The following is a 14,785-nucleotide window of genomic DNA, read 5'->3' on the forward strand; positions in this document are numbered from 1 at the left end:
TCTCTCTCTCTCTCTCTCTCTCTCTCTCTCTGTATGTGTGTGTTTTGTTGGGTTCTTTTTGTCTTTGTGGAAGGTGTTTTTGTGACATGTGGTAAGGTGTGTGGTATAAACATCACTAACTTGAGAGCTTTTTCTCTTTAGAGATATCTTTGTGGGTTACAGGCAGTAGGGTGCGTGGTGTGACATAAATAGAACTGTCTTGTGTTTCTTTATCTTTGTACAATGTATTGATAAAGCCTTTTCTGTGTGTTTCGCTATTTTCTGGAAGGTGTTTCAGCTTTTTCTGTATGTTTTTTTATCGTTGTGGAAGGCATTTGGTGATAGGTTGCAACACTAACATGCGAGAGGTCTCTTTGCGTTAAAAAAAATCTTTGTGTGGAAGGTATTTGAGAAATTTCTGTATGTGTGTGTTTTTTTTTGTCTTTGAGGAAGGTTCTTGGGTGACAAATAGTAATGTGTGAGGTACAAACAACACTAGCCTGTGACATTTCTCTTTGTGTTTCTGTATCTTTGTGGAAGGTGATAGGGTAACAGGTAACAAGGTGTTTGGTATAAATAGAATAGCAGTCTTTCCGTTTTTTTTGTAAACATATACTTTTTCAAGGCTGACTGCATCATCATCATCATCATCATCATCATCATCATCATCATCATCATCATCATCATCATCATCATGACCACGACCACTATACCATCACCACCACCCCCACCACCACCACCACCACCACCACCACCAACAACAACAACAACAACAACAATAGCAATGGTTTAATGACCTGCACAGCACGACAAAGGAACACATGAGGCAAATTCCTCAGCACAACAACAACAATAACAACAACAACAACAACAACAACAACAACAACAACAACAAAAACAACAACATAAATACTGACCTGCACAGCCTGAGCAAGGAACACACAGCTGAGATAGAAAAGACACAGGAGCTCTGGTAGATTCCTCACCACCACCACCACCATCAAAAGCTGCATCATCACAACCACCACAACCACCACAACCACCACAACCATCATCAACAGAAGCACCATCACAACCACCACAACCACAACCACCATCACCAGCGTCACCATCAGCAGCAGCAGCAGCACCAACACCACCACAACCACAACTCAACCACCACCACCACCACAACAACAACAACAACAACAAGAACATAAATACTGACCTGCACAGCCCGAACAAGGAGCACACAGCTGAGGTAGAGAAGACACAGAAGCTCTGGTAGATTCCTCACCACCACCACTACCCGAGTCCTCTGTGGGGGAAATCAGGGAGGTGAGGTGAGATGAGGTGAGGTGAGGTGAGGTGAGGTGAGGTGAGGTGAGGTGAGGTGAGGTGAGGTGAGGTAAGGTAAGGTGAGGTGAGGAGAGGTGAGGTGAGGTGAGGTAAGGTGAAGTGAGGTGAGGTGAGGTGAGGTGAGGTGAGAAGAGTTGAGGTGAGATGCAATAAAACTAGACGATATGAGTGGAGGCGAGGTGAGATGAGGTGGGATGAGATGGGATGTTATCGATACAAATTAGATCATTTAGGAGGCAGGCTTCCAGCACGCCTGTCAGGGTCAACCCCGGCTAAGATGCAACAACTCAACAGAAAGATGGAGATACTAGATAAAAAGTTGTCTCTATTGTTTAAGGAATCGAACTCGGGCCACTTGGGTACGGCATCAAAGCGCCTGACACTACACCACAGACACCAGAAGGCAGCCAGAATCTGACTCAGATGCAACACTCTACTTCCATACAATATATTGGCAGTTCATTGCCTTCACTAACAAAAGAGGTTCTATTTAGTACTAGAGTTTGTGGCAGTGATGTCCCCCACACAAAGAGGTTCTATTTAGTACTAGAGTTCGTGGCAGTGATGTCCCGTACATAAACGAACGGGGGCTGCGTGTGCCCACTCTGATACTGAACCTCAAGGGCAAGACGTGCGCAGTTTAACAGACGGGTGAGTAGCCTACTTTTCAAGACTCACGTGGAGACGTCTCGGCGGTCGTAGGAGGAAATCTACAACTACAAGCTTGCACTGAAATATGGGGTCTGGGCGGTGTTATATAATATACTGTAACTCATGGGGAGCGGGATAGAGGCTCAGATTGTTAACGTACACGGGGAAACGCCGGCAATGCCGATGAGGGTAAGAAGATCCTCTTGTCTGACACCCCTTGTACCCACACACCTTGTCATAGTCACATTATAGAGTACCCATTTTGTCATAGTCACATTATAGAGTACCCACCTTGTCATAGTCACATTATAGAGTACCCACCATGCTCTAGTCACATTATAGAGTACCCACCCACCTTGTCATAGTCACATTATAGAATACCCACCCACCTTGTCATAGTCACACTGAGACATTCTGATCAGCTGAACTGCCGTGAGCATCCACGTATAGGCGGCGCCCAGGACGAACCCGTAGATAGAGCCAAGGGTGAGGCACAGGAACACGGGCAAGTACACGATACCGAAGATGAGCACAGATATGAGCAGGATGACGGCTGGGGGGAGATTGTTGAGACAGTAGATGAGCACAGATATTTTAAGCGGGATGAAATCTGGAGAAAACGTTTTTTGACAGTGGATGGATTAGTGGAGTGGCGTCTTTTTGTTGATGTTCTAACATGTTGTTCTTCTTGTTTGTTTGTTTTGTTTTGGGGTTTTTTAATGTTTTTTTTTTGGTGGTTTGCTTTGATGTTGTTGTTGCTTTTTGTTGTTGTTGTTTTGGTTTTGTGAGCGGGAGAGGGGTGCTACTGAAGATGATTTAGCGGTTTTCTTGAATATCGATAGGCGTAAATTCTATGTGACGGACGGTTTTTCAGTCAGTGGCTCGCAAAATCTGGGAATGTCGACATCCTCTTTGTATCGCCAAAAAGACAAAAGTAACTCTGGAAAGAAATACTGGGAGCAGACCACACCAGAGCACCCACCAGCCACCCGTTGGCTAGATGATATGAGAGGATAAAGATAGAATGAAACAAAACAGAATGGAAATAGATCTTTTAAAGCTACCAATCGGGGGAAACCAAATAGGATGAGTAACATACCATACTAGTAATAAGAATGTTGAGATGAAATACCATGCCATCCTGTTAATCAGAATGTTGATATAAAATACCATGCTATACTATTACCCAGAATGTTGATATAAAATACCTGGCTATACTATTACCCAGAATGTTGATATAAAATACCAGGCTATACTATTAATAAGAATGCGGATACAAATTAATTACCATACTAGGCTATGAATAGAATCGTGATTTAAAATACTATGCCATACTGTTAATAAAAATGGCAATATGAAATACCATACCCTACAATGGATAAGAATGGAGATATGAAAAAATAAAGAATATGAAGATGGTTTTAATAAGAAAGGTAAAAAGAAAGAAAATGCACTAAAGATTAGATTCTTTAAATAGTATCTACATCAGGTGCCGTGAGCTAGGATGAAGCAGCACAACGCGCTAAGAACAAAAATGATGACATCAGTGTAGGTAACATATACGTGGCATAGTAGAAGGTAGTCCAGTGCTCAACTTCGTTCTAATCACATTCACAGGGTTAAGTCCGGTTTGGTCTGAGTCCCACCCACTAACGACGCCAACAAGGTCCATCGGGTCTGTTTGCGCGGCTCTTGCGATGACGTCGGCCTCTCGGCGTCGCTCTAAGGTACAGTCTTGGAGGCCTCTTCGTTGAGCATCGCTCTAAGGTACAGTCTTGGAGGCCTCTTCGTTGAGCATCGCTCTAAGGTACAGTCTTGGAGGTCTCTTCGTTGAGCATCGCTCTAAGGTACAGTCTTTGAGGTCTCTTCGCTGAGCATCGCTCTAAGGTACAGTCTTTGAGCCCTCTTCGTTGAGCGTAGCCCCAGGGTACTCGATGAGATGTTCTTCTCTACAGGCATGATGTTGATTGCCTTGAGATAGGCGTTAGGCTGATTGCCATGAGCTATAGGCGTTATGTTGATTGCCTTGAGATAGGCGTTATGCTGATTGCCATGAGCTATAGGCGTTATGCTGATTGCCATGAGCTATAGGCGTTATGCTGATTGCCTTGAGCTATAGGCGTTATGTTGATTGCCTTGAGATAGGCGTTATGCTGATTGCCATGAGCTATAGGCGTTATGTTGATTGCCATGAGCTATGGGCGTTATGCTGACTGCTATGAGCTTTGTCTCTTTGGCGCTGATCTCCACGCCGTGTCTGACAGATTGCCACCTCAGAATTACAAAGTACCATCTGACATTTTTGGCTGTTTTGAGTTACTAAAACTATGAGATCAAAACTAAATGTCCCATCAGCTCCATCAAAATCGTAAGATTATTCTGAGTCGTTGTAAAAATATTCAAAGAATTGCATTCGAAAAAGCGTGAAAAGATGTGAAACTCAAATTTTTCATTTTTCTCAAAACTAGGTACTGAGCAAATAGAACTTTGTAATTCTAGGGTAGCGAGATGTCTATTCTTGGCGGTTCATGTACCAGACTGACAGGTTCTAGGTTCTTGTTCTTTTCTCACCACTTTGTCTTCAATATAGTGTCTTCAATGTCTTGTCTTCAATGTCCTGTCTTCAATGTCCTGTCTTCAATGTCCTGTCTTCAATGTCCTGTCTTCAAAGTCGTAAGAGAACTGAACCCACGATGTTGTCCCGGCTAACTTTCACTCGCCACTAACAGACAATAAATAAAAGAAATTCCCTGCTTTAAAATAACCAATCTGGTCTGAAAAGGATGTAACGTGGAAGAACTAAATCCAAGCACACTCACACTACATTTGTACTCACTATTCAAAACAAGCGGGCCGTCAAAATGAAATGCCCGGAAGTTGGAGAAGATGCCTGCTACTATCAAGTAGACTGTAGACCCGAAGGCGCATGCGTAAGAGATACGGTGGGATCTCCGAGTCAGGTCCATGGGGCTGGAGGCAGAAAGTATACACAGCGGCAATAGAAACTTTCCACTGGGAGAGACACCTATATTGTGCTCATTATTCGACATAAAAGAACAAAAATTGACACAGACATATTTCAAAGTATGTCAAGAAACCTTTCGTTTCTTGATCATGTCTCACATGGTGTCACAGTGTTAAGCACAAACTGGTACCCCTTGATTTCAACAATCCACGTAAGTGGAGGGCATTGTAGCCCCTTGCAATGATGCAAGCGTGACATGTTCTTGGCCTTGATCGAGTCTGTTTTTTTTCTTATTTTAATTAATTGTTATGGCAGTCCATTCCACTCTTGACTCAATGCGGGTCCCATTCGTTGAGACACAAACTGAAGTCAAAATTATATTTCTTTTTTTATAGTTTGATTTCAGTTTGTGTCTCAAACGTTTGCAAGTTCAACACAGATCCAGAATTGGCTGTGAGAACAAGAGCTTGTACATTTACGACAAAATCAACAGCAGCAACAACACCAATAACAACAACAGCAACAACAACAACAAAAACTAATAATCACTAGAGCAATAGCAACAACCACAACCAGGTCACCCTATAAGTACTGAAGATTAGAGGTGTTACAAGAGAGTACCGTACAAAGAAAGAGAGATAAGATAAGATAAGAAAATACTTTATTGTCCCAGAGTTATTCAAGTAAAAAACACCCGTCAAACAAATATGAAGTTACGAGTCCACAAGCTTTTAAAATAGGCACCCTCACAATTTCCAGTTTATGACTACCGTTGTTTTTCCCCTGTGCTCTTCACTTTCATTTAAAGAATTCTAATAGCTTATCTTTCACTGTCGATAGAGCTTGTAAACAAAATGACATACTATAATATCATTACATAGGTCGTTGATAAATCTTGTAAACACATACATGGTTGCTTTTAAGGACAAACGGGCTAGCCCAGATTTCGGGAGTTTCCAGAAATCTTGACCAGCACCAAAAGTGGGTGTTGCCCTACCTATAAGAACATTTTGGTTTCATTGGTGTGTATATGTGTTTGGTTGTAGAGAAAACTCCCCTTGTCTTTTGAAGGAACTGAACAAGGGTCCATAAACTTTGCCTTCAATTTTCTCAAAATAGCATTTTTCGGTATAGCCCCCTTGTGCTTAAAAACGACCACATATACGTACGTGATTGTATTATCTTTCAGAGTCGACAGAACCTGTAAACACATACTATATCATTACGTTGGTCGTGATTATATATCTTTCATTGTCGACAGAGTCTGTAGTGGCGTCGGTGGCCTAGTGGTTAGGCTACTGGACTCGTAATTGTGACATTGCGGGTTCGGGGGTTCGAGCCTCAGCTCAATCCGACGTTGTGACCTTGGGAAAGGGACTTAACTTCCCACTTGTCTCTGTCCTTTCGGAGGTGGACGTTAAACTCGGAGATCCCGCCTCTTAAATAATCTAACAGTGTTGATAGGGGGCGTTATACGCACACCATTTCACCATTTTTCAGAGTCTGTAAACACATACTATGATATCACTACTGAGGTCGTTATGTTTGAGGATTCACAATCCCAGACACACGCAACTCACTAGACCAGCCCGGGCCTTCCTTTCAGCACGTGCAGAACCAGATTGCGTCTTTTCTGAGTACAACACAGGATCAAAACAATGACAACCTGAAAGTAGAAAATACGCGAATGGTTTATTTTTGGTCAAAAAGGTTGAGGATTTTACTTTTAGACTTTCAAAACTTAGAGCGGAATGAGTGTGCCTGCAAACTGTAAAAGGTAAACAGCAATTCTTCGACAAGCTCAAAAAGTCAAGAAGTGTGGTCTCTAAAGACCGGCGTCAATGGCAAATGTTGTGGAAATGAGCAACGTATCCTTTAGAAAGATATAATTCTTTCTATATTGTGGCTATTGTTCAACTTTATAAAAACAACTGACACAGACATATTTCAAAGTATGTCAAGAAGTGTATTACCTGCCTTTTGTTTCTTGATCATGTTTCGTGTAGTGGCACAATGTTAAGCTCAAACCGGTACCCCTTGATTTCAAAATTTCACATCGGTAGCGGGCATTGTAGCCCTTTGCTATGCTGCGAGCTTGGCATGTTCTGTGCATTGATAGCGTCAGGTTTTTTTTTCTTATTTTAGTTAATTGTTGTGGCAGTCCATTCCACTCTTGCTTGTCTCAGTCGTTGTGTAATCTTACTGTCGTTTTAGGAGTTACCTCTTAGGCCCACTCAACTCAAGCGTAATTATTGGAAAGATGACAAACGTTGGTCATTACAGGGCCGCCTTGCTCGATGTCCGAATGTGTTTTAAGGCTGTTGATTCCTTCTTTCGCCGACAACTCTATCAGTGTTTTTATTAAATTAACGTGCAGAGCTGGTGGTTGGGAGAAAGGGATTTCAAAGATACCAGAGCAGTATTTGTCTGTCTTCTAGGGCGGTATCTGTCAGTTGTAAATCCAGTGACTTGGAATTTATCTTTCAGGATATTGATAGTAGAATGAGAGAAATGAAGTATCTGCGCCACTCTACTCGCCCATAGTACAGCTTGGAACTTAACCTTGGCATCTTGTTCAGCAATATAAGTCGACAAAAACTAGCTGGAAATTGTATGTAACTTTTTTTCCGGTTCTAAAATCGCTCATGTGTTGATCTAAACACAATTTAGATGGTTTCATAATTTCTGCGGAACTTAAGTCACAAAATATGTTAATTTTCATGTGGGTCACCTGATCACGTGGTTAAACTTTTGTTCAAGAAATGGATCATCGCGGAGTCCTCGTTGAGCACATGATGAGTGATGGGCAAAATTTCGCTAACTTACTCAAGCGAAATAGGGCGCAGTTACAAAAACAAAGTGGAAAGTTTCTATTGCCGCTGGGTATGTAAAAAAAACTGTCACAGAATGCCTGTTACAATATTAGATTTGCTGCAGATATAATAACTGGTATTTGTAGATATAATCCTAGAATGTATTTATAACATATAACTGTAGATATATTTATAGTAGGTATTAAGCGGGTATTTATAGAGATATTTATAGCAGGTATTTATAGAGATAATTATAGCAGGTATTTATAGAGATTAGCAGGTATGTATAGAGACATTTCAAGCAGCTATTTCTCTCAGCTCTTTATTTCTCCCACCAGTGTGTACTCACGGAGGGGATAAGGCAGAGCTGGTAAAACAACGTTTCCTCTATCAGCGGGTCGTTGCATGTCTCGGGTTCAACTTCGCTGGTGGGGCAGACAAATCAAGACAGCAAAATCAACAAAACGAATGGAAATGTTTCTTTCTTTCCGGTACTAACTTCTTCTCATTGATGGAAACTATCTTATCTCAGTTATCTCAGGATAGGGATCTTTTTTGTCCCCTCATACTTGGAACTACATCAGCACTCCCATCTCCCCTTTTGTGTTACGCTTTCTACAAATTCTTCATTTAGCACCCCCCCCCCTTTAGTTTTAGCCCATTTCAAACTACACCTACCCCCCTCCCCTCCCCAACCCTGCTCAATCCACATATGTAAACACACATTCCCTATCCCCCCACCCCCCACACACACTCACACGGAGAGAGACAGAGGGGGAGAGATAGAGAGACAGAGACAGAGACAGAGAGAGACAGAGACAGAGAGAGACAGAGACAGAGAGAGACAGAGACAGAGACAGAGAGAGACAGAGAGAGAGAGAGAGAGAGAGAGACAGACAGACAGACAGACAGACAGACAGACAGAGAGAGACAGAGACAGAGAGAGAGAGACAGAGACACAGAGAGAGAGAGAGAGAGAGAGAGAGAGAGAGAGAGAGAGAGAGAGAGAGAGAGAGAGAGAGAGAGAGAGAGAGAGAGAGAGGCTACGAGTATAAGTAGAGCACTAACGTTTTATTCTGTCCCTGAGGATCTCCTTTGATGAACTTGATCAGAATGTTGAGCGCATCCGCCGAATCCATGATGGTCCTGTCCTTATTGGATGTCTTGTCCTGTCCTTACTGGATGTCTTGTCCTGTCCTAACTGGATGTCTTGTCCTGTCCTAACTGAATGTCTTGTCCTAACTGGATGTCCTGTCCTAACTGGATGTCCTGTCCAAACTGGATGTCCTGTCCTAACTGGATGTCCTGTCCTAACTGGATGTCCTGTCCTAACTTTATGTCCTATCCTAACTGGATGTCCTGTCCTAACTGGATGTCCTGTCCTAACTGGATGTCTTGTCCTGTCCTAACTGGATGTCTTGTCCTGTCCTAAATGGATGTCTTGTCCTGTCCTTACTGGATGTCTTGTCCTAACTGGATGTCCTGTCCTAACTGGATGTCCTGTCCAAACTGGATGTCCTGTCCAAACTGGATGTCCTGCCCTAACTGGATGTCCTGTCCTAACTGGATGTCCTATCCTAACTGGATGTCCTGTCCTAACTGGATGTCCTGTCCTAACTGGATGTCCTCTCCTAACTGGATGTCTTGTCCTGTCCTTACTGGAAGTCTTGTCCTAACTGGATGTCCTGTCCTAACTGAATGTCCTGTCCTAACTGGATGTCCTGTCCTAACTGGATGTCCTGTCCTAACTGGATGTCTTGTCCTGTCCTAACTGGATGTCTTGTCTTAACTGGACGTCTTGTCCAGCCAGATTCCCCCTCGTCATCAACTTTTATCACCTGTTCAAATAAAAAAGACAGCGCGAGACAAGTTCAAGACAGTAGCCTTGGTATACCAGTGGTTAGGCTACAGGTCCCGTAATTGAGAGAGTTTTATTTCTGTATTTGGTTTTGTTTTTGCTTTTACTTTAATGGATGAGTTCGCATCGTTGCCTTGTGTGCACAAAAGATTACTGCGACTCTTTGCTTTACCAGATTAAGAACTGGGTTATTGTTCTTCGCGTTACAAGCAAAAGTGACGGAGGGTAATGAAGGGCTCATGGGCAGGGCTGCCAGTTTTTTTTTCTGGTGTGGGGCCAACAATATCACAATTTGGGGCCAAACTTGATTTTTGGGGGCCAAACCATACTTACCCCCCCCCCCCTCCAAAACTCGTCGGATTTCGGCCATCTTTGTGAATAAAATAAATAAATATTCAACCAAATTAGATCTAAATAACATTAGTAAATCAATAAGTATGATTGATTACGGTACGATACCTGACCCTTTTCAGTCATCAGTGCACGCTACTGTTCATCCTGTTACTGTCAGTGGTCATGCCTTGGTTCCTTCATGGGGACGACTCACTGAACAAAGCTAAATTAATGTTTGTGAACTGTCTAGACGCTAGAATCCTCTGCAAGATCCACAATGTAAACACGACTTTCTTGATCAGCCATTATTCCACGCAGCCGCTCTCTTCACTGCCAACCATTTGGGACTAATAAATGCTTTTTTTGTGTGTGGCAAAAATCTCGTTGCTTTTATTTTATTTCATTTGTTTTTTCTTTTGGGGGGGGGGGGGATCTAAAATGGGCCAAATTGGGGCCAACCGGGCCAACTATTTGGGGGGGGGGCAGTCATGATCCCAAAGAGCCAAATTTGAGCAATTTGGCCCCAAGGGCCAAACTGTCAGCCCTGCTCATGGGCTCCTTCAACCCCTCAACCCTATCCCAAAGCAAATAAGCAGTTGAAACTGTTATGATCGCAGGCAACGAACACAGAGTGATCAACTTGGCGGCTTGCTCCTTTATCCAGCTACTGTTGACACCGCTTACAACTAGAGTAACCTTGTCCGTCACTGTAACATGGACACACAGAATTGCAGACACACAGACACACAGGCACCCAGACACACAGACACACAGACGCACACACACACAGACACACAGGCACACACACACACACTGTCTACTTTCAGTGACTTGATGGGGTTAGTCATTGGTGGCTGCTCCTCTTTTTGGACTTTATATTATGAGCACACTTAGGTGGTGCAATGCTTGAGTTATTGGCCCAACTACCTGGAAGCAAAACTGAAAGGAAGTGGTCAATGTCATCTTTACAGTTCATACCAGGACTGGTCAGAGGACTTTATTTACCATTATTAGGCGAAAAGCATGTGCAAAAATCTTGGGGGTAGGGGCAGGATTGTCTCTAGTGACTGCTTTTTTCCTTTGATAGCTGCAAAAAGGTTTACAGATTTAACATATATGTTGCTGAATAAATACTTACCACCACCCTTTCAGTTTCCTTGACCAGAATCAAAAGGGCTTGGATTATTTGTATCCAGTCTTTAGTAATGCTAGGTAGGGTTTTTGAAGTGATTTTTTTCTGTTTGTTTGTTGTTGTTGTTGTTGTTTTGTTTTTTTTATTTCGGGGGGGTTCATTGCCATATTTCAAATTGTTTCAACCAACCAATGTTATATTTCAAGAGGGGAATGTGGGGTGAAGTTGGTTTGATACAATGCTTGTAAATTGCAGATTACTTGTTTGTATTTGTAGTGAAGCATTGAAGAAACTGTCAAACTTGCTATGAAAAGGGATGTGGCAGAAACCGATTTACTTGGCAGAGGAATGCCATCCTAGCAGCAACTTAATTGTGGACCAGAACATGAGCTACAACAGCTGCAAAAACAGAATCTTTCAAGTCATAGAATTATACTATTTGTGAAGAATGGTGTGATGATTTAATCAACACATTATTATGAGTGGCATTTATATAACTATAACATGAACAACAGACACACATGCATCACATTCAATGGCACAGTATAGACAACAAAGTTTATAGATCTAGATTATAGTGGCCACTAAGAAAAGGATTTGTTGAGTTTTTCTTCCTCTCAATGTTATGCTTTTCTCTAATTAACAGTAGGCCTACTTTATTGAAGGGTTCTCATACTCAGAGTCATAGACTCTAATATGGTTGTTCTTTTTATTGTTGTTCATTCTTTGATGTGATATACTACATGTACTAATAATTATAACCTAAGCATTCCAGAACCATGGATTTGACAGCTTACCCCAGTTAGCCTTTCAAGTGACATAAGAGTCTCCATTCTACATGATGTGTATCACTTTGTTTTATTTTGATTTCCAAATGAAATTCAATTTTGTTTTAAAACGTAGGCTGTAGTATAAGTATAGGCGCCTATATATTACTTAGGGCCTACCTTGTTAACAAACACAATGTGATGAGGTTTCGCTTCTATTATCCATTATATATACACATACTTTTAACAAATTTTAAAGCTTATTCTTGGCTAGATAAATGAACAAGATTTTTTAAAAAGAAAAATTTACTTGTGAAAATGATGTTTGAGATTGAGGAATTTCCACGTTGTAAAAGAGCATGAGTCTTTCGTTAGCATCGTAAGTCCTTTTGGGGTGGTTTGTTTCTTTCTAGAGTACGGGGATTGGGAACTTTGAATAACACAGGTATGGCTGCATTGCACCTTCAGTTGGTTTGCCTTAGCACCAAGAAACTGAGAGTCCGCAAAGTACCCAAGACTCAGAGCAGAGAACTGTATCAGAAAAGAGACATTCTGGTGACTTGCTCAGCAGATCCTTTCTTCACCCTCGTCTGGCACCTCGGACCGTATCTTTAGTTAAAAAAATATCCAATCTATTGTATATTCTGTTAGAGAACAGTTCATTGCAGAGCACCACTGGCTGTTCTGTCGTTTTTAAACTGTAATATCTAATGTACTTCTACCGTTTCGTAAACTCCTAGATTTAGATCTAGATCTAGATCTAGATATCTACATCATCATGTCACTGAACATGTTCAACTCACTACCGCTTTCCGTTCATTAAAATCTTATTTCCCAACTCACTATATTCAAAATGTGAACAAAAACCAGTCGAAATAAATACCAAACAGTTTACATGATAAAAAAAAACCCAAGGCAAAACTGCCATTATGAAATTCAAAGAGGAGCAGCCACCAATGACTAACCTCATCAAGTCACTGAAAGTAGAGTACCTGGTGCAGTTTGAAAATGTTGTCACCTACAGCAGTGGGTACTTTCTTGAAAATGGGGCAATTCTAAGACTTTGAGAAAAAGGAGAATCTAGAAACTAGATCTAATTGCCCCCACAAAAGTGAAGGCTTTCTAAAGCCATATTTCCTTCTGCTTGTGCGCCCGGTCAGAAGCTGTGGGACTGTTTGAAGAGTCCAAGTTTTTTTTATTAAAGGGGGAAGGGAAACTATTATTGGAAAGGATGGGGGTTAGAGGAAGAATAATTCTTTTTTTAGGGAACTTATAACCCCCGATAACCTTTTCAAAAAAAATTTCCGTTCCCCCCCCCCCCCCCCCCCACAACCCACCCGATGCAGTAAGTAGATTTAGGCATCTATTTAAGTAGATTTAGGCATCTATTTAAGTAGATTTAGGCATCTATTTCAGCGAGTTGAACAGTGCGCTCTTTTTAAACGCGCATCTAGCTGGTTACCAAGGGGAGCCAGTTGGAACGAAAATGAGGCTGTTGTCTCGTCTTGTCTTACTGAGTCTTGGATTACAGTAACCGGGTTCTAAATTTGAATAAATTTACGTCCCATGCGAGAACTGAGTTATACACCACACACTACACACTATTGACACAGATACCCTGCACACTGTGTTAAAGGTTAGAGACTGAGACATTCCTATTTGTTCACTTTGACGCCTAACAAATAAGGTATAACAATGTTTTAGCTGTTAATGTGAATCTTTGAATTGCCTTTTCTCAAAACTCTGCATTACTAAATTGGAATCGTATCATTCTAACGCGCGATGTTACGCTTAAAAACAGTTTACCTCCTTCAGCTTAGTTTTAGTTTTGGTAAGAGTTTTAGTAACAGTTTTAGTAACAGTTTTACATTTCGCTACCTCAGCGCTTTCTTGTACTATCTCCATTTTTTAACATTGAAAACGTAACTTCTTCGAGCTCACTCTTTGTTATGAACTGTTTTCACTGTTATTAAAAATGGAGATAGGACAAGAAAGCTCTGAAGTCGCGATTTGCAACACAAAGAGGTCCCATAAAAACCGAAGATTGGAGGTGATGCCAGAGAATAATATGCAACAAACAAAAAAAAAGAAAGAAGAGAGATAGATCTAGGGACGATAGATTTTGACGCGAAAGAAGAAGCAAGCCACCCAATCAGTGCACCCACTAACTGCCGACAATGTTCACTTTTGATATAAAACAATATAAATAATATACTAGTATGAAGAAAAGTTAACAACTTACGGGTTACGAACGAATTCTCTTGGGCGGCCTCCAAGAACACAGTGTCCTTAACGAACCTGCGAGCGAATTTTTCTCTCATATGCACATGGCATGAAACAACAGTACGAGTAAGATAATATCAATTCCATACTGGCTGAAATACTTACTTAAATACATGAATGTAGAACTGGGGTCTTTGGAAGACGGGGTGCGTCATGCTTCCTCGCCCCGTGGCTGAAATAATAACGATGAACACGATACGGAATGTTTCTATACACCTACCTTCCACTTGCAGTTCAACAGTATTGTATGGCTCTTCCTACGCCGAGCAGGGAGTTTCCACTAATACTTTGTACTTCCTTGTCTGACCAGTGTGTCGCACAGAACAAGCTAAGTACAGAAGTTGCAGAGATTGTTGTCTGTTTGTTTGTTCGTTTGTTTGTTTGTCTGTTTGTTTGATTGTTTGTTTGTATCTTTGTTTGTTTGTTTGTTTGTTTGAATAAATATGTGCACATCTGCACAATACCAGTTATTTTAGTGCTGTGAAAGAGCTAGACAAGTAGACGGGCAAAAAGGAGGGAAAGAAAAAGAAGTAGGACCTGCTAGTGGCACCCTCCATATACCTGTTCTGTCTCTGTTTACGACTATGCCTCTTCTGTCTGTCTGTCTCTTGGTCTGTCTGTCTGTCTGTCTGTCTGTCTGTCTGTCTGTCTGTCTGTCTGTCTGTC

At 41.6% G+C, this 14,785-nt stretch overlaps 1 protein-coding gene across 1 annotated transcript; it reads right to left on the minus strand.

The window, feature by feature from the left end:
* Window positions 1-2,357: 2,357 nt before the first annotated feature.
* Window positions 2,358-14,399, minus strand: LOC101859371 (the record flags this gene model as incomplete). Its single annotated transcript, XM_013083099.2, is given in 6 exon segments — window positions 2,358-2,521; window positions 4,805-4,938; window positions 6,514-6,599; window positions 8,096-8,171; window positions 8,815-9,584; window positions 14,340-14,399. Coding segments are annotated over 5 exon segments (531 nt in total), but the record flags the coding sequence as incomplete, so codon positions are not given.
* Between the last annotated feature and the right edge of the window lie 386 nt (window positions 14,400-14,785).

Source organism: Aplysia californica, unplaced genomic scaffold (assembly GCF_000002075.1).
Source record: "Aplysia californica isolate F4 #8 unplaced genomic scaffold, AplCal3.0 scaffold00010, whole genome shotgun sequence".
In the NCBI taxonomy this organism is placed as follows: domain Eukaryota; kingdom Metazoa; phylum Mollusca; class Gastropoda; order Aplysiida; family Aplysiidae; genus Aplysia; species Aplysia californica.